The following is an 18,476-nucleotide window of genomic DNA, read 5'->3' as shown; positions in this document are numbered from 1 at the left end:
CCCCTTCTTCCCACAGTCCCCTGGCTCCACGTCCATGGTGGCTGAAGAGCTGGAGGCTCTAGGCCTCAGGCAGGGGAGGGTTCCCACCCATAGGGAGGAGGGGACACCAGATGGAGGGCAGAGCCCATCGACCTTGGCAGCCCAACAGCGGAACATTGAAGCCCCAAGTCTTCGAAACATCTGCTCACTGACTGGTGGAGTACTGATGCAGACCCTGAGCTGCTTGCTCAGACGGCGCTTTATTCTTCCTAAAGAAGGAGACATGTCTGCACTGTACACTGCACTTGATGCGGATGCTCCCATCTGACAGAGAGGAAGACTGAGTCCTGTGGGGAACTTTGCCAGCACACTCAGCCAAGCTGGGGCAGGGCCAGGACATGGCCTGGGATACCGCCCTGTGGTTCTGGTTCATGGATCAAGACAACCTAGGGAGATACGGCAACACTGGAGAAGCCTCTAGTTTCTCATCCTTGCCCAAAAGTCCAGGACTAAGCAGCACTTCCCTTTCCTTGGCTGACACAGCCCCTGGGGCACCATAACTGGATCCAGGTAGGCTCTGGCCTAGCCTCTTCCCTGGAGCCCCCACAAGGCCAGGCCAATGAGTGTCACAGGATGGGAGGGGTCCTTAGTTCAGTCTCCCTGAGCTGATCACATCTTGGTCAGGCGCAGCACATTAAGCCGCACTGGTAGGAAGGTGGCACCTGCTGCGTAGGCGATCTCCCGCAGGACACCCTCCCACTTCTTCTCCTCCTCGTTATACCTGGGGGTGAGAGAGAGTGGGGACAAGGACGGGGAGCTCGGTCAACTGAGTCCAGAGTGGAATGCAGCAGAGATGGGTGGCTGAGCGCGCTCGGCCCATCTCTAGGGAGATCTGCTCCTGAAAATCCCCAGGCTCTGGGAAAGGAGAACTCCACAAGATCCAACTCAAGGAACACTCACCCCACACTCCAGGAAGGGTCTTCCTCCCCAGGAAAGATCAATTCTCAAGGGGTGTTTCCATATTCCTCAAAGTTCCCCTCCAAGAAAGTCTACACTCCCCACACCATCCCATCAATGCTGTATTTCTACGAAGTCTCAAGTCCCACCCTCCGGCAGCACTGCTCCCCAGGGGCTGCCTGCAGCAGTGGGGATGGCTGCAGATTCAGGAAGGAGATGCCCCAGAGGCTAAAGCTTCCTTCCCCCACCCCCACAAAGGACCAGCCATAGAGAGCAATGGTTCTGAAAGGCCAGGGCTCCAGCTGCTTCCTAGTGGCAGCCCTCCTTCCACACCAAGCACCTGGAAGGCAGGAGAGAGGAAATCCGGCTGCTACTTGGGCCCTGTTTCTGTGGGTCTGTGACCTAAGCTTGGGTCTGCTCCCGTCTGCAACATTGTTGCTGCTCCACAGTGGGGCATGGTGCCATCTGTGCAAGCCCAGACTTTCCCAACAAACTGGCGAGAAACAGCCGAGCAGGGTATATGGGCTGTTCCTCCCTACAGGACTCCCTAGAAGAGGGATCCACTTTGCCCCCAGAGGAGCTTGCCCAGTGCCTTGGTACCCCACCATGGTGCTATGGAGTGTCAGCCTTGCTCATGATGCCCCCTGGCCTCCCTGGGGCCGGACTCACCTCCAGATGTCATTGAGCTCTGTGGGAACCAGCTCTCCAGACTCAGTCTCCAGTGTGGCAAAGCCACCGATGGCATAGAGGGTACCCACCAGGCTGACCAGGCTGAGTGAGCTACGCTCCTGTGGGAAGGCTTCGAAGGGTGCCCACCTGGGGTTGTGTGAGAAGGTGCATCATTGGGGTGCCTCGGCAAGCCCAGTGACTGTCCCTGCCACACAGCACCCACAGCTCCAACTGCAACCCTTTGCAATCCAAGTCCCAAGCACCCATGCCCCCAACCTTGTTCCCCTTCCTGTCCCTCTGGTCTTCCCTTCCTTCCCCATTCTCTTGCTCCTCCCCTTTCCTTTCCTTGTCCTCTTGCCATTCTATCCAACCTGTCCAGCAAAGTCCACTGTGGATCTCCCCACTGCCCCTCCTCCTCTCCTGAACTAACTCCACTCTCTAACTCATGACCCCAGTCCCTAGCAGGCCCCCAGCCTTGCCCTGGATGCAGTTCTCTTGCCCCTCAGCGGCAGCCCCGCCCCCCTTGCACACCTGCTCCGTCCTTCTCCTTTCACAGCCCAGTTGTTCTCAATGTATCTTCACTGCTCTGGCTCCTGCCTTGGGCCTTAGTCCCATCCTCCAAAACTGCCCTCCCTGAGGTCCCCAGCCACTGCACACTCACTGAGGTCCTACAGCACACAGCCCTGCTGACATGACTTTCCTCACCTCCTATCTCTCCGGCCTCACCTTCGTGGCCTCCTTCCTGGATAACGCAAGCTGCCCCCACCATCAGGGCTTGGACCTCAGCTCCTCCCATTTACACCCTCTCTCCTGAGGGAGCTTGGCCCCTCCATGTGCTATTGACCCCCAGATCTCTCCCTCCAGCTCAGCCCTCTCTCTCCCAGGTGGGGTCCTTTTGGACACCCCCAGGCACTTCAAGTCCACATGTCCTAACTGGACCCTCATTTTCCCTACCCAATCCCAATGATTATCCAGTAAGTGGCCTCCCACCCTCACTCAGAAGCATGTACTTCTCCCCCCTCACCCCCACATCCAATCAATAGCTAAGCCCTGTTTCTTCCACCTCCTAGACTCTTGCTACTCAAAATGTGGTTCACAGCCCAGCAGCATCAGCATCTCCTGGGGGTGTTAGAAATGCAGACTTACAGGCTCTCAGCCCTCCGCATACTGAGAATCAGAATCTGCACTTTAACATGATCCCCGGGAGATTCGCATGCCCATCACAGTGTAAGAAGCCCTGGCCTGTCTTTGTCCAATGCATCCCCTCAGCCTCATCCCTGCTGTGCCCCCAGGTCCAGGCCTTCATCACCCCTGACCTTCCTGTCCCCTGGGAAATCCCTAATCTGCTCTCTATATCAGCTGCCATGAAGTACTTTAGTAGAACACAGATGAGATACAGTCCCTCTCCTGCTGGCCCCCGCTCCAGCCCCAGCACTGCCATCCCATCTCCATGACCCACCCGCCTCCACCCAGCCGGAGCAATGCCTTCCCTCCCGTGGGCCTTGTGTTTTTTCTCCTAACTGCCTCCGCACCACATTTCCTTGGTCTGGGACAACCTCCTCCCACCACCCTCACCGTTTTTGCCAGTTGAGTACAACTATCTCTCAGTTCAGTTTTCTCTTTTCTGGTGTCCCAGGCAGGGCAGCTTCTGTCTTGTTCACTGCTACATCCCTTGCACCAAGCCATTGCCTGTTTTGAGTCCCTGAATGAGCAACCTGGCATCCCCTCCCCCAGCCCTCTGCTCACTGCTGATCAGGGGAGAAGGTCTGTTTCTATGCTGATGTCCCAGCTCAACACTGGAGACCCAAGACAGGGACTGCGGCTCCTGCTGAGGCTGACAGAAGCCCAAAGCCACACAGTTGTCCTTGGTGGAAGAGACAAGCTTTCGTACTTGTTGTCTGTGATGCTGTACACTTCGGCAGAACTGGTCAGCCCTGTGTCGGTGACCCCAGCTGCCACAATAATGCGGCCATCATGGACAGTGGCCCCAAAGAGTGAGCGGGCGGTCTGCATGGGTGCCAGCTCCTTCCACTCGAACTTCTTGGGGTCATAGACGCACATCTTGTTCAGGCACTTCCTGTGGGGTGGAGGGTGGGAACGGTGGAGAGAAGCAGGAGCCCAGCCATGCCTCCCTGCAATCGTCTGCCAGGGCAGCCAGGACAAAGTGCTGACAGCCTCTGGGAGATTCTACCTATGCTCCACAGATTCGCTCCAGGCCCAGTCTCACCTGTCACTGCCTTTGCCGCCAATGACGTAGACAAGGTCCATGTGAGAGAGCACTGTGTGGCCATACACCGCGTAAGGCAGCGGGTCCGATTCACCCCATTTGAATGACCTGGAGGAGATGGGAGTGGGGGTGGGGGTTGGGGTGGGGGTTGGGGTGGGCACCCACCCAGGCTCGGCTCAGTCCCTATCTCTGCACCCATGCACCCATCCTCCTAACACATATTCGAGATGCATCCAGATCCATTGCTGGAACTTCCCAGGCCTCTCAGTTCTTTGCTCCCACCCTGCCCTCCAACCTCCCTGCCCTTACCCAAGCCTACCTCCACTCTGAGCCCAAGGCTCTAGCTCCAAATCCCACCCCAGGCTCTAGACCAGCTTCGGCCTCCATGCCCCACCCACCCCCAGGGTGCTCAGCCCCACCCCAGCCACGCTCACAGCCTGTCGTAGCACATGACCGAGTCCAGGCAGCGCTCGCCGTCCTTAATCTCTCTGCCACCGACCACGTAGATGGAGTTGAGAGCCTCTCCCAGGCCAAAGAGGCAGCGGGGTGAGGGCAGTGGTGGCATCCCCAGCCACTCTGAGTCCAGGTGGTCAAACTGCAGGCCAGGTGTCCAGTCAGCAACTGCCCCCTACTCCCCCAGCCCCAGCCCAGCACCACTCAGTCCCGCTGCCCCAGGTCGCAGAGGAGGTCGGGAACCCAGGTAGGGCCAATGCAGCCGGGAGGCACCCTGAGAGACAGTGCCCCTCCTGCCATCAGGCTGAGAGCAGATGAGTGTCCCCCACGCCCAGGCAGGCTCCCGGCAACCACCATTATAGCAGGCGGTAGGGCACCACAGCACAGAAATGATGGGGAGCTCTGCAAGGAGGTCCAGCTATGGCCTTGCTTTCCCAGGCTGAACGGCTCCCAACTGAGGCCTGCCTGCCCCCTGCTCTCCACCCCATCCCACTGTTCAGGAAACTTCCAAATACAGTCCTGCCTTTCGCCCTGTAAAAGCTACAGTCCATGGCCTTGTTCACCTCCACAGCCTTGTAATAAAGATATGAATACTAGGGGCTCATCTTTTTGGAAAGTTTTCTGAGGGCTGAGCACTGTGCTGATGAGCACTTTATAAGCATCATTTAACTTTCCAATGACCTTATCATGCAGGAAGAACAGTATCCCCACTTACAAACAGAGGCCTAGAGAGAATAAGCAATGTGTCCACACTGCTGAGCTAGTAGCTGGTGAAGCTGCCCTCATCCCCAGTGCAACTGTAAGGCCTGTGAGCTTAACCCTGGCACCAAGTGCCTGTCACCTCTCTCGCTGGTCAGGCCTCCCTGAGCGTGCTGCCCACCAGGCTAAGCCCCAGTTCTATCCCTTGCTTATTGTTCCTTGGCTGGAAACATTACCATCTTCCCCTTCACGTCTCCAAATCCCACCCCACTGGCAAGGCTCAAACTTATATGGCCAGTCTCCAGGAAACTGTCTCTGCCCTTTGAGATCTCACAGTCACACCCCAACTCAGACCTGGCACTCCACTCTGCTGATCCCTTCTGGGCCTCAGTTTCCTCATCTGTACAATGGGAGGACCAGACAGGATTGTTCCTTTGTCTGGGACACTGCTGCGAGCTCCAGGCCTGGCCTTCACCAAGAGGCCCTGCCCAGGATCCTTACACAGACCTTGCTCCTCCTCACTGTGCCCCACCCCAACCTCTGTGCAGGGCCAGGGCCTCCAACATACGCCAACTTGGGGCTACCTCACCCCTGAAATTGAGATACCAGAGTTATGCTGCTTTTTGGCAGTTGCCTATTGACTGTCTTCAACCTTCAAGCAGGTGGCTATCAGTCAACCGCCCCAGTCTACATCTCACCCTAGACCCAGTGGCATTTCCTTGTGTAGACACAAGCCCCTCCTGGGCCCCAAGACTGCCCCCAGTGCCCAGAGCCCAGCATTAGCTGGCAGCTCCCAAGGCTGGTCAGGCACCTGCAGGAAGTATGCGCTCATGGGGTCCTCTTTGTTGTCTTCGTTGTAGAAGAGGCCTCCAGCCACAAAGACCTGGTTCTCCTTGGTAACCAGGCTGACGTGGTTCTTGGGGACCTGGTTGGAGAGGGAGGCACAGTAGCACTCGTTGGCTGCTGGATCGTAGGCCACAGCGCCCTCCTCACTGATCATAAAGATGAGGTCCTGCAGGAACATGCCGAAGCGCAGGGTGTCATTGAGGATCCCAGGAAGGATACGTTCGGCCTCCTCATCCTCCTCTGCTTTGGCTTCGCCTGTGCCCTTATCAGCCTCCTTGACCCCGGCTGCGTCTTTGCCCTTCTTTTTCTTCCGCAGCGTGGTGATGCGGCCCTCGTGTGCATCCTTCACCATCTGCACCTTGCGCAGCAACTCGGGCTGGGCACGCACGAGAGGGTGGCGCTCCACGCGGCTCTCTAGAAAGGCGCGCGGCAGCAAGCGGCAGCGCACGCTCTCGAAGACGGTGGGCAGCGCGCGCTGGCGCTCAGCCTGCGCCTCGGCGTCGCCGCTGCCAGCCCACCGCATCACGGCCTCGAACACCGCCTCCTCCTTCTCCACGTTAAGGCCGTCACTAGAGATGATGGCGATGAGCTCATCGGCCGAGAGTCCGAGGAAGTCAGCGTCGCGCGCCACCAGCGAGAAGTGAGCGCAGATGAAGTCGCGGGCAGCCACGGCGAGACGCGCGCAGTCGAGCAGGAGGCCAAGACGGAAGACGGCCAGGCAGTTGGAGAGGCACAGGCGCTTCTGCAGGAAGGACACGCAGATGGTGAAGATGGAAGGGATCTGGAAGCGGTGCGCCGCGGCGAACAAATCCTGCACGCTCGCCTCGTCCAGCGCGATCTCTGACGTGTACAGGTAGTGCAGCACCTGGGCCACCACGTCTGGGGACACCTCCTCCAGGTGCAGCTCGCCCGCGCGCTCCGGCTCGGCTAGGAAGCGCGCCCGGAAGTAGGGGCTGCAGGCGGCCAGCACCAGGCGATGGCACGGGAACTCGCGCTCGCCCGCCCGCACCACACAGTCGAGGAACTTGCCATGGTCCAGCATGTCCTTGAGACCGTCTTGCAGGAGCGTCTGCTGGTACAACCGCTGCTCCTCCGCCTGCTCCAAGCCCAGCGCCATGATGGGTGGCCTAGGGTGTGGTGGCGGTGCCAAGGGGGCTCCTCTCTGTACCCCTGCTTTCCTGCTGCGGCTTGCTTAGACTGCGCAGCTGTCTTCTAGGGGCTATATATAGAGGTGGCCGGGTCCCTGTAAGGCGAGCCGCCTGGCCTCCTGCACATGACGCACAGGGGACAGCTGGGCAGAGGCCCCCTCCCGGAGAAGCCTTGACTCAGCCCCAGGGGCTTATGGGACGGAGGTAGGGTGTCTGGGCCCTTCTGAAAGATGAGGGCCTGGCTGCCTCATTTCTAAATGGAGCACGGAGAGGCCTTGACTCTGGATTTTTTGGTCCGAAGATGCCCCTAGGAGAGTTGATGGCCTAAGTTCTGACCCTCAGTCCAGAGACGGGGAAGCATTGGAGCCCCTCTTCCAGGGTCTCCCTTCCTTCATGCTTTCTGGGAACATCTGTCCTGGTGCCTCCATCTTCCTCCTCGGAATATGTCTCATTCCAGCCATCCCCGGATACAGGGTCCTTGGGTTTTCTGGTCAGAACTTGGACATGGTGTTCACTTTTTGGCAGCCCTGTTGCCCTGCCTTTATTTTAAGAGGCAAGGTCTCACTATATTGCCCAGGCTGGTCTTGAACTCCTGGGCTCAAGCCATCCTTCTGCCTCAGCCTCCCTAGTAGCTGAGATTACATACATAAGACACCCCCCACCCCGCATTGCCTCACCTTTAAAATGGGAAGAGCTTTTCCTCTTTCTGCCCCTCCTCCTTGCAAGAAAGCAAGAAAGTACCTTAGGTAAACAAGGTTGCCACTTTCCTATGAGGCCTGGGACAGGACATGTCGCTCTGTTAAGCCTCAGTTTCCCTTCCTACACAATGAGGAGGTGGCAAAGTTAGATACTAAGGGCCTCAGTTCAGCTCTGCTGGAGGTTCAGAAGCACCAAGGTACTGTGTCCTGGAAGTACACTATTAGAGGGTTTTAACACTTCTAAGGTGTCAGATGTGCTAGAAAATTAATTTCTTAGGATTCTACTATTCTAGGTTTTTAAACCCCCAGGGTTTTAACATTGTAGGGGAGTGACATTCTGAATTCTAGTGTTCAAAAAGTAACACTACAGGTTTAATATTTCAGGACTTTAGCTGTCTATACTCACTATTCTTGGTGCATATTAGGCCAGACCTGAGCCTGCCTGGCCACGGGGCCCCTGCACCTTGTCTATGGTCTGAGGGACCAGGGTTGAAGCCCAGGACAGTCAGTCTTGATGCCTACCTTGTTCAGGACTCCTGACCCACCTCCCCACACCCTCCCCACCCCGCCCCACTGCCAGACACATGCGCTCGCACATACACATCAGCCTCAGTCACCAAGATTAACTTGTTCCCAAAGTGCCAGAGGCTGCAGCTGTGTGTTAAATTTAGCCCCCAGGACACTGGGATGAACTGTTACGAGGCACACCCCCATCATTCCTCTGAGTCACTTGTTTATAACGTCAGGCGGGGGAGTGGGGGAGGGGGGTAGGTATAGGAGAGATGACAGCAGGCTGGGCTAGGACTGAGTCACCTCCCTTTTGTGATCTCAGCAATATCACTCTCAGTCCTTTTTTTTTAGACGGAATTTTGCTCTTGTTGCCCAGGCTGGAGTGCAATGGCGCGATCTCAGCTCACTGCAACCTCCGCCTCTGGGGTTCAAGCAATTCTCCTGCCTGAGTCTTCCTAGTAGCTGATATTAGAGGTACCCACCACCACTCCCGGCTAATTTTTTATTTTTATTTCTATTTTTTTGCATTTTTTGTATAGACGGGGTTTCACCATGTTGTCCAGGCTGGTCTCGAAATTCCGACCTCAGGTGATCCTCCCGCCTCGGCCTCCCAAAGTGCTGGGATTACAGGTGTGAGCCACTGCACCCAGCCTCTGTCCCTCTTAAACGGTGCATCTGACTGTCACTTGCTCACCCCACCAGCAGGTCTCAGAGGGACACAGCACCTGGGCAAGCTCTGGAGGTGGTCCAGTCCCTCTTGATAAAAAGGCAAAGGCTCACTCAGGGAGGGCAGGTGGTGAGATTCCAGCCCAGCCCTGGACTGCAGGGCATTGCTAGCAAGCACAGGCAGTGAGGAGACCAGGCTTGAGAGGCTAGGCACCTTGGCCAAGTCACACAGCGGACATGGGCTGCACTAGGATTTGAAGCTGATCTGCCCTCCTCCAAAGACTGTGGGAACTCTTTCCTACCTTGCTGCCTCCCAAGAATTAACAAAAATGTTCATCAATTGTAGTCTCATTTTCAAAGATCAGGACAGAAGACACTGACTGAACAATTAACTTAGATTTATCAAATGACTTAATGAAATATTTTTAGACTATGATGGATTCCATAGTGCTCACTCCCTACCAGGCATTCCAGTAGAACATGTGTATGTGGCTCATTCATTCAAGAACCAACCGTACACTGCTTTAAATGCTGAAGAGTCAGCAGTGAGCAAATCAGGCAGGAATTCGTGTCTTCATGGAGCTTACATTCGTCAGGGGGTCGGGGCAAGGTTGGTAGGGGAGACAGAAATAAATAAACAGTTATACGGGGCATCAGATGATAGTCGTGGCTGTGGAGACAAGTGAAACGGAAGGCGCATGGGAAGTGGCAGGAGGAGGTGATAACGATTTTAAATGGAGTAGTCAGGATGGACTCACCGAGAGGATCACATGTGAGAGGGGTCAAACTGTGGAGGATTCCCGGTAGGGGAACAGCTGGAGCAAAGGTCCTGAGGCAAGACAGTGCCTGGCACGTTCCCAGAACAGCATAGAGGCCAATAGGGCTGCAGCAGTGAATAAGGAGGTGAGTAGGAGGAGGTAAGGGGAGAGGTTAGGGTAGGGGATCGTGCTGACCCCCATGGGCCAGCATCAGGACTTGGGTTTTCCTCTGAGTTGAAATGGGGAAACACTGTTTTATTTTTTATTTTTATTTTTTGAGGCAGGGTCTCACTCTGTTGCCCAGCCTGGAGTGCAGTGGTGTGATCACAACTCACTGCAGCCTCAATCTCCTGGGCTCAAATGATCCTTCTACCTCAGTCTCCTGAGTGGCTGGGACTACAGGCACCCACCACCACATCCAGCTAATTATTAAAATTTTTGTGGAGATGGGAATCTCACTATTTTGCCCAAGCTGGTCTCAAACTCTGGACCTCAAGTGATCCTCCCACTTTGGCCTCCCAAAGTGTTGGGATTACAAGTGTGAACCACCATGCCCAGCCTCACTGTTTATTTTTAAATTATTACTGTGGAAAATACAAATACATACAAAAGTAGAGAGGATAATATTCTGACCTCTCATGTACCCATCTCCCCACTTTGATAACTGTCAAGTCTTCAAGTCACGGCCAACCCTGTTTCATCTCTATCTCCACCCACTCTAATCATCCCAGGAGGTCCCCAGAGGTTGCATGTGGGTGTAGAAAAAGAGAGGAGAAAGGGTGACTCCAAGACTTTTAGTGGAATCCAAGGGAAGATGTCATCTCATTTCATCCTTTTAATTTTTACTCGTTTAATCTTCACACCAAAATTATAAGGTAGGCATTATTTTTCCCATTTTACAGAAATTGAAATTTAGACGGCCAGCAAATAGGAAGCAGTCTAATATTTTAAAAACAACTTTAATGAGGCATAAGTGGCATGTGATAAACCTCACTTATTTAAGGTGTACAATTTGATAAGTTTTGACATATGTGTATACATCCATGAAACCACCACTGCCACAATCAAGACAGGGAACACATCTGTCACCCACGAACTTTTCTTCATCCCCTTTTAAAATCTCTCCTCCATCTCTTCCCACACACCCCAACCCAATCACTGATCTGCTTTCTGTCACTATAATTCATTTGAATTTCCTAAAGTTTTACGTAAGAGGAATCATACAGTATGTACTCTTTTTTTTTGTCTGACGTCGTTCACTCAGTATAATTATTTTAAGCTTCATCCAGGTTGTCTACTCATATTTTTAACTGATAGCTTCTGCCTTCATTAGGAATCTTAGCATATCACAGGGTCATTTAAGAGAAACACAAAATAGGCCCGGTACAGTGGCTCACGCCTGTAATCCTAGCACTTTGGGAGGCCAGGGCAGCTGGTGGATCACCTGAGGTCAGGAGTTCGAGACCAGCCTGACCAATATGGTGACTCCCCGTCTCTACTAAAATACAAAACTTAGCTGGGCATGGTGGCATGCGCCTGTAGTCCTAGCTACTCGGGAGGCTGAGACCGGAGAATTGCTTGAACTCAGGATATTTGGGTGGCAGATATTTGTCACACTTGGTGGCCTTCCTGCATCTCCTGAACAGTCTTCCTATGTTTTGGACAGTTCCCACGTAAGTAGTTCTTCTCCCCTGTGGTAGAAACCAGAATTTATTTTCCCAGCTTCCCCAGGAACACAGACATGCCACTGAGCTCAACCCATCGTATGCGCCCATCCCAAAACTTCAGTTTGGAACAGGAAGCAGGAACCTGCAGCATCCATATTTTGGTGAAGATGGCTGATGGACAGCAGTGTTGGAACTTCTGGAGTCCACTTTCCACTGACCACCATACAAGCTGAGGGATCTGTCCCTGCTGGCTGTGGTTTGGCCATTGTCTGGGCTATGTAGCCTGCAATCCTGACTCGAGCACTCCTGAAGGTTCTGTAATCTGATACCACACCAGCCAGTGAGGATTCTGTGGTCTGCTGCTAAGAGGGCTGTGTGATGTTGAAAATCATTTCAGGAGTATTCCAGCAGCAGGTGCTGAAGGGTGATCTTGAGAAGTTGAGAGAATTTCTAATGGCCTGCTTGCTTCTTCACTGACTTCTGGGTTAAAGGTGGCCTATGATGCAAGAAGTTGAGATGCTGGAAATGCTCTTATGTGACATAAAAGGATCCAAAGACAGGCAGCCCAGAATGTTGGAGTGGATTTATTAGGTATGTCATCCATCTGTTATCCATCCCCACCTGTGCTTGCTGAGAGGGCTTAGAGGACACTTTTGCCCATCATTGAATAACTTGTTGGTGAGGAATGCTGGCAACTTTGACCTGTCAGGGGTGTAGGTGGGAGCCTGTGCTTTGAAGTGGCCTTCCTGTTTTCAGGGAGGATCATGGGATCTTAGGGTTGACAGTGGCCAAGGAATGGCTCATAAGCACCAAAGGCAAAATGGGCATGGTTACTGGAATAAGCAGCAGGGCTGGAGAGGGTGGTAATCAGATGGTCTGACCTACAGAGATCCCTGGGAGTGACTAATGGATTGTGGGTTTCCTAAGAATTGAAAGAGTTCTACTAAAGTTTTACTGATATGTATTCTGAATCCAGATTTGCCTTCTCTGCCTGCCACATTTCTGCTAATCCCTCCATCTATAGACTTCATGCCTTACTCATTTTCATGGAACCAAATTCAAGCCTGCTTCTGATTGAAGATCTCATTTTGTAGCAAGAGAAGTGAGGCAAGTCTTCCAGTTAATGGTGGCAGATAAAATACATTTTTTTTGCTTCCTTTTGAAAGCTCACTACAATTAAAGTAGATGATAAAGAGAAAAAAATATATAGCATAAACTCTCAGGAACATAGTATACAACATACTCTACAGGGACATAACAATACCACCACGGATTCTGGAAAGCAGGTGATGTGTGATGTGCAGTGTAGCAGTCCTCACTCTAAGTCAGCAATGGGAAGCCCAGATGCAACTCTTCTATACCTCAGAATCCACAGAGAAGGTCCAGAATTGGCAACACTGGGTACCTTTAAACATACAGGAGAATCAACCACCACCTGGTAGAAGCCAGGGGTTTCATTTCCAAAGAAGATAAACCAGAGGGCTCTTGACTAAGACACTCAGCAGAGGTGAAGGCAGTGGTGCAGTGTGAACACTGGGTAATTAAGAGAAACTCCATATTCTAAATGGAAAACCCTACTCCCACTCAGCTCCCAGAAAGCTGGCAGGTCAGCTATGACCTCCAAATAGGGAATTGAAATTGAGGGATCTGACAGTCCAAGAGGAAACAAAAAGATATCAGTATGCCTGGTCAAATCATCCTACAATGAAGCCCTCTAATTAACAAGGCCCTTCACACATGCTGAGTTTCCAATGAGCTCTTTGATGATTGATATGGTTTGGCTGTGTCCCCACCCAAATCTCATCTTGAATTGTGGCTCCCACAATTCCCACGTGTCATGAGAGGGGCCTAGTGGGAGGTAATTGAATCATGGGGTTGGGTCTTTCCCTTGCTGTTCTCATAATGAATAAGTCTCACGAGATCTGATGGTTTTATAACGAGGAGTTCCCCTGCACAAGTTCTCTCTCTGCCTGCTACCATCCATGTAAGACATGACTTTGCTCCTCCTTGCCTTCTGCCATGATTGTGAGCCCTCCCCAGCCATGTGGAACTGTGAGTCAATTAAATCTCTTTACTTTCTAAATTACCCAGTCTCAGGTATGTCTTTGTCAGCAATGTGAAAACAGACTAATACAGCGATCTACTTTTTCAAATGTTTGAAAGGACTACTTCTGGCCTGGACTAAATGGTGTAAACTTGTTTCTCCCTGTTCCTTCCTGTCAAGTACAACTATAAACTGTGAAAACAATGCAAGAGGCAATCAGAGGATAACTCTGAAAGCTGGCAAGGGAATTATGCATTAGTTTGGGACCCTAAGAATAAAGGAACAACTCAGTAGCAGGATATCTTATGTACCCCCACTCAGTGGAAGAAGATGACAGGCCTGGTGTTTCCCGACCCCCAGCCTATCAATCGAAAGCAGCCAAAACAGGTTCAGCCCTTTTACAATTTGAAGAGGAGTCCCTCTGACAACTCCACATGAGCCCAGCATCACCAGAGCGGAGATTACTCAGGTGCCCTACTAACAATTCGCAGCCAGGGAAAGCACTCTCCTTTCACACCTAATAAATCCACTCCAATCTGGGCTGGGCTGCCTGTCTTTGGATCCTTTTATATATATATAAACATTATTTCCAGTGTGTCTGTGAGGGTGTCTCCGGAATAGATGAGCATTTCAATCAGTTGTGCATTGTGGATGGGAATGTAAAATAGAACAGGTGCTTGGAAAACAGTATGGCAGTTCCTCGAGAAATTAAAAATCATATATATATATATGGAGAGAAAGAGAGAGAGAATCAGTCTCAGGGGCCCATAGGACAATAACAAAAAAAATCAATGTTTGTATCACTGCGTATCATTGCAGTCTCAGAAGGAGAGGAGAAAGAATAGGCTGAGAGAATAACTAAAGTAATAGTGCCTGAAGACTTCCAAAATTTGGTTAAGACACAAACCAGCACTTTCAAGAAGTTGAGAAAACCCCAAACAGAATAAACCCAAAGAAATCCATGCCAAGACACGTCATAATTAAACTTTTGAAAACTAAAGATGAAGAAAAAAAATCTGAAAAGCAGCCAGAGAGAAACAACACATCACCTGTAGTTAAATGCCAATTCAAATGACAGTGGATTTATCATCCAAAACTATGGAGGCCATTTGGGAGGCCTAGGCAAGCGGATCACTTGAGGTCAGTAGTTCAAGGCCAGCCTGGCCAACATGGTGAAAATCCATCTCTACTAAAAATACAAAAATTAGCCAGCTGTGGTGGCACATGCTGGTAGTCCTAGCCACTCAGGAGACTGAGGCAGAAGAATCACTTAAACTCAGGAGGCAGAGGTTGCAGTGAGCTAAGATCATGCCACTGCACCCCAGCCTGAACTCTAGCACTCACTGGACACAGCGAGACTCTGTCTCTAAAAAAAAGCAAAACTATGGAGGCCAGAAGGAAGTAGTACAACATATTTCAAGTGCTGAAGGAACCATCAGCTGTGAATTTTATATCCAATGAAAGTATCTTTCAGGAATGAAGGGGAAGTCATCCCAGGAAATCCCCATAAAAGGCTTACAGGAACTACAGGAACTAATCAATGAGTTCAGCAAAGTTGGAGGATATAAGATTAACACACAAACATTAATTGCATTTCTATTTACTAACAATGAACATGTAGAAAATGAAATTTAAAACTTAATACCATGTACAGTCACTCAAAAGAAAATGAAATATTTAGGCAAAACACATACAGGATATGTATGACAAAAACTACAAAATGCTGATTAAAGAAATAATGGAAGAGCTAAACAAATGGAGAGACAGAGTGTGTTCATGAGTTGGGAGACTCAACATAGTAAAGATGTCAATTCTCCCTAAACTGAATTATAGGTTTTATTCAATGCCTATCAAAATTCCAGCAAAGTTTTTAATAGATTTAGACAAGTGTATTCTAAAATTTATATGGAAAGTTAAAGACCCTCAAATAGTTAGAATAATCTTGACAAAGAAGAATAAAGTGGGAGGAATCACTCTACCTGATATTGTCTTCCTATATAGCTACAGTAGTCAAGATCATATGATATTGGCAGAGGGATAAACATATAGATCAATAGACCCGAACAGAGGACCCAGAAATAGATCCAAATAGGCTCAACCAATTTTTGACAAAGATGCAAAAGCAGTTCAAGACTTTTCAACAAATAGTGCTGGAGCAATTAGACATCCATAGGGGAAATAATAACCTCAACCTAAATCTCACACTTTATACAAAAATTAACTTGAAATGGATTGTGGATTTAAGATGTAAAACATCTAAAATGACCTTGAGCCAGGTGTGGTGGGTCATGCCTGTAGTCCCAGCTCCTCGGGAGGGTGAAACAGGAGGAGGATTGCTTGAGCCCAGGAGTTCTGGGCTGTAGTGCACAGTGCTTATTGGGTGTCCACACTAAGTTCAGCATCAATATAGTGACCTCCTGGAAGTGGGAGACCACCAAGTTGCCTAAGGAGAAGTGAATTAACACAGGTTGCAAATGGAGCAGGCCAAAACTCCTATACTGATCAGTAGTGGGACTGCACCTGTAAATAGCCACTATACTCCAGCCTGGACAACACAGCAAGACTCTTGTCTCAAAAAAAAATCTTGAAAAAGAAGAAAGTTAATGGTCTCACACGTCCTGATTTCAAAACTTACTACAAAGCTCCAATAATCAAAACACTGTGGCACTGGCATAAAGGCAGGTACACAGATGGTGATAATTTTAGGTGTCAGTTCGACTGGACTAAACGATGTCCAGATACCTGATAGAACATTATTTCCAGTGTGTCTGTGAGGGTGTCTCTGGAATAGATGAGCATTTCAATCAGTTGTGCATTGTGGATGGGAATGTAAAATAGTACAGGTGCTTGGAAAACAGTATGGCAGTTCCTCAAGAAATTAAAAATCAAATTACCATATGATCTAGCATTTCTACATTTGAGTATATACCCAAAAGAATTGAAAGCAGGGCCTTGAAGAGATATTTATATACCCATGTTCATAGCAGCATTATTTGCAATGCCCAAAAGGTGGAAGCAACCCAAGCGTCCATTGGTGAATTAATTAGTAAGCTAAATGTGGTATATATATTATTCAGCCTTAAAGAGGAAGGAAATTCTGACACATGCTACAACATGGAGGGAGTGTGAGGACATTATGCTAAATGAAGTAAGCAGTCAAAAAAGACAAATATTGTATTATTCCACTTATATGTTAAATGCATAGAGATAGAAAGTAGAATGGTGGTTGCTAAGGGCTGGGGGCAAGAGGGAGTAGGGAGCTACTGTTCAATAGGTACAGAGTTTCAGTTTGGAACCATCAGAAGAGTTCTGTGGATGGATGGTGGTGATGGCTGCACAACAGTGAGAATGTATTTAATGCCATTGAACTGTACACTTAAAAATGGTTAAGAAAGTAAATTTTATGTTATATGTATTTTACCATAATTTTTTTAAAAAGAACACAGAGACCCTTGGCATTCCCTGTACTGGACATGACTCAGAGAATAAGTAAGTGAGCATCTTTTTAAAAAAATTTAAAACCAAAGTATAAAACTTACAGAAAAAAAAAAAAAAACAGAAGAATATTTCAGCATTTAGGGCTATGGAATAAGTTTTTATACTTAACACCAAAAGCATGATATATAAAAGGAAAATGTGATCATCTAGATCTTACCAAAATAAAAATCTTTTGCTCAGCAAAAGACCATGTGAAGAGAATAAAAAGACAAGCTGCAGATTGAGAAAAATATTTGCAATATCTAGACACACAAAGAACTCCCAAATTCTAAAACATACAAACAATCCAATGAGAAAATAGGCAAAAGGCATGAACCAATGTTCCACCAAAAAGGACATACAGATGGGAAATAATTTAATGAAAGGAAGTTCCGTATCATTAGTCATCAGGGAAATACAAATTAAAACCAAAATGAGATATCACTACATACCTCTCAGAGTTGCTAATATTTAAAAAATAATGACAACACCAAAATACTTGTGAGAATGCAGAGAAATTGGATCACTCACATTGCTACTGGGAAGGTAAAATAGTACAGCCACTGTAGAAGACACTTTGGCAGCTTTTTTTTTTTTTTTTTTTTTTTTGAGTCGGAGTCTCACTCTGTAGCCGAGGCTGGAGTGCAGTGGCACGATCTCAGCTCACTGCAAGCTCCGCCTCCCAGGTTTATGCCATTCTCCTGCCTCAGCCTCCTGAGTAGCTGGGACTACAGGCGCCCGCCATCATACCCAGCTAATTTTTTTTTTCTTTTTTTTGTATTTTTAGTAGAGATGGGGTTTCACCATGTTAGCCAGGATGGTCTCGATCTCCTGACCTCGTGATCCACCAGCCTCGGCCTCCCAAAGTGGGCAGCTTCTTTTTTTTTTTTTTGAGACGGAGTCTCACTCTGTAGCCCAGGCTGGAGTGCAGTGGCACGATCTAGGCTCACTGTAAGCTCCGCTTCCCGGGTTTACGCCCTTCTCCTGCCTCAGCCTCCCGAGTAGCTGGGACTACAGGCGCCCGCCACCTCGCCCGGCTAGGTTTTTTTTTTTTGTATTTTTTAGTAGAGACGGGGTTTCACCGTGTTAGCCAGGATGGTCTCGATCTCCTGACCTCGTGATCCACCCGTCTCGGCCTCCCAAAGTGCTGGGATTACAGGCTTGAGCCACCGCGCCTGGCCGCAGCTTCTTTAAAAACTAAACATGCAACTATACTATATGACCTAGCAATTGCCCTCCTGGGCATTTATCCCAGAAAAATGAAAACTTCTGTTCACACAAAACCCACACGTGAATGCATAGCAGTTACATTTGTAATACTAAAAAAGTAGAAACAGCCCTGCTCACCTTTCATGGGCAAATGGTTAAAAAAACCAGTACGTACTAGCCATGGAATACTACTCAACAATTAAAAAGAAAAAAAAGAAAAAAAGAATGAACTCTTGGTACACAAAATGACTTGGATCAATCTTCAAGGAATTAGACTGAGTGAAAAATGTCAGCCCCAAAAAGTTACATACTATGTGATTCCATTAATATAACATTTTTGTAATGACAAAAATTTTAATGGAGAATGGATTGGTGGCTGCCAGTGGCTAGGGATGGAATGGGTGGTGGCAGAAGGGATTGTGGTGTGTAGTTAGTTGTAAGATGGTAACAGTAACAGGTATCTTTGTGG

At 49.5% G+C, this 18,476-nt stretch overlaps 1 protein-coding gene across 1 annotated transcript; it reads right to left on the bottom strand.

Annotated features, from left to right (window-relative positions):
• Window positions 1-200: 200 nt before the first annotated feature.
• On the bottom strand, window positions 201-7,029 carry KLHL40 (kelch like family member 40). Its single transcript, XM_005546783.5, has 6 exons — window positions 5,796-7,029; window positions 4,267-4,427; window positions 3,833-3,940; window positions 3,497-3,682; window positions 1,606-1,752; window positions 201-760 (listed from the first exon to the last, which is right to left on the bottom strand). The coding sequence occupies exons 1-6, from the start codon at window positions 6,945-6,947 to the stop codon at window positions 649-651; spliced, it is 1,866 nt and encodes a 621-aa protein (XP_005546840.1). The 5' UTR covers window positions 6,948-7,029; the 3' UTR covers window positions 201-648.
• Between the last annotated feature and the right edge of the window lie 11,447 nt (window positions 7,030-18,476).

Source organism: Macaca fascicularis, chromosome 2, assembly GCF_037993035.2.
Source record: "Macaca fascicularis isolate 582-1 chromosome 2, T2T-MFA8v1.1".
NCBI classification, from domain to species: domain Eukaryota; kingdom Metazoa; phylum Chordata; class Mammalia; order Primates; family Cercopithecidae; genus Macaca; species Macaca fascicularis.
The sequence above is the reverse complement of the archived record's forward strand: the minus strand, read 5'-3'. Positions and strand labels throughout refer to the sequence as shown.

What these genes read in the sequence shown, in the direction of transcription:
- KLHL40 (XM_005546783.5), bottom strand. Translation starts at nt 6,947, where the DNA reads ATGGCGCTGGGCTTGGAGCAGGCGGAGGAGCAGCGGTTGTACCAGCAG. An exon ending in TGAGCGCATACTTCCTGCAG is followed by an intron (nt 4,428 to 5,795) that starts GTGCCTGACCAG and finishes CCTGGCCTGCAG; the next exon opens with TTTGACCACCTGGACTCAGA. An exon ending in TACAGCATCACAGACAACAA is followed by an intron (nt 1,753 to 3,496) that starts GTACGAAAGCTT and finishes ACACAACCCCAG; the next exon opens with GTGGGCACCCTTCGAAGCCT.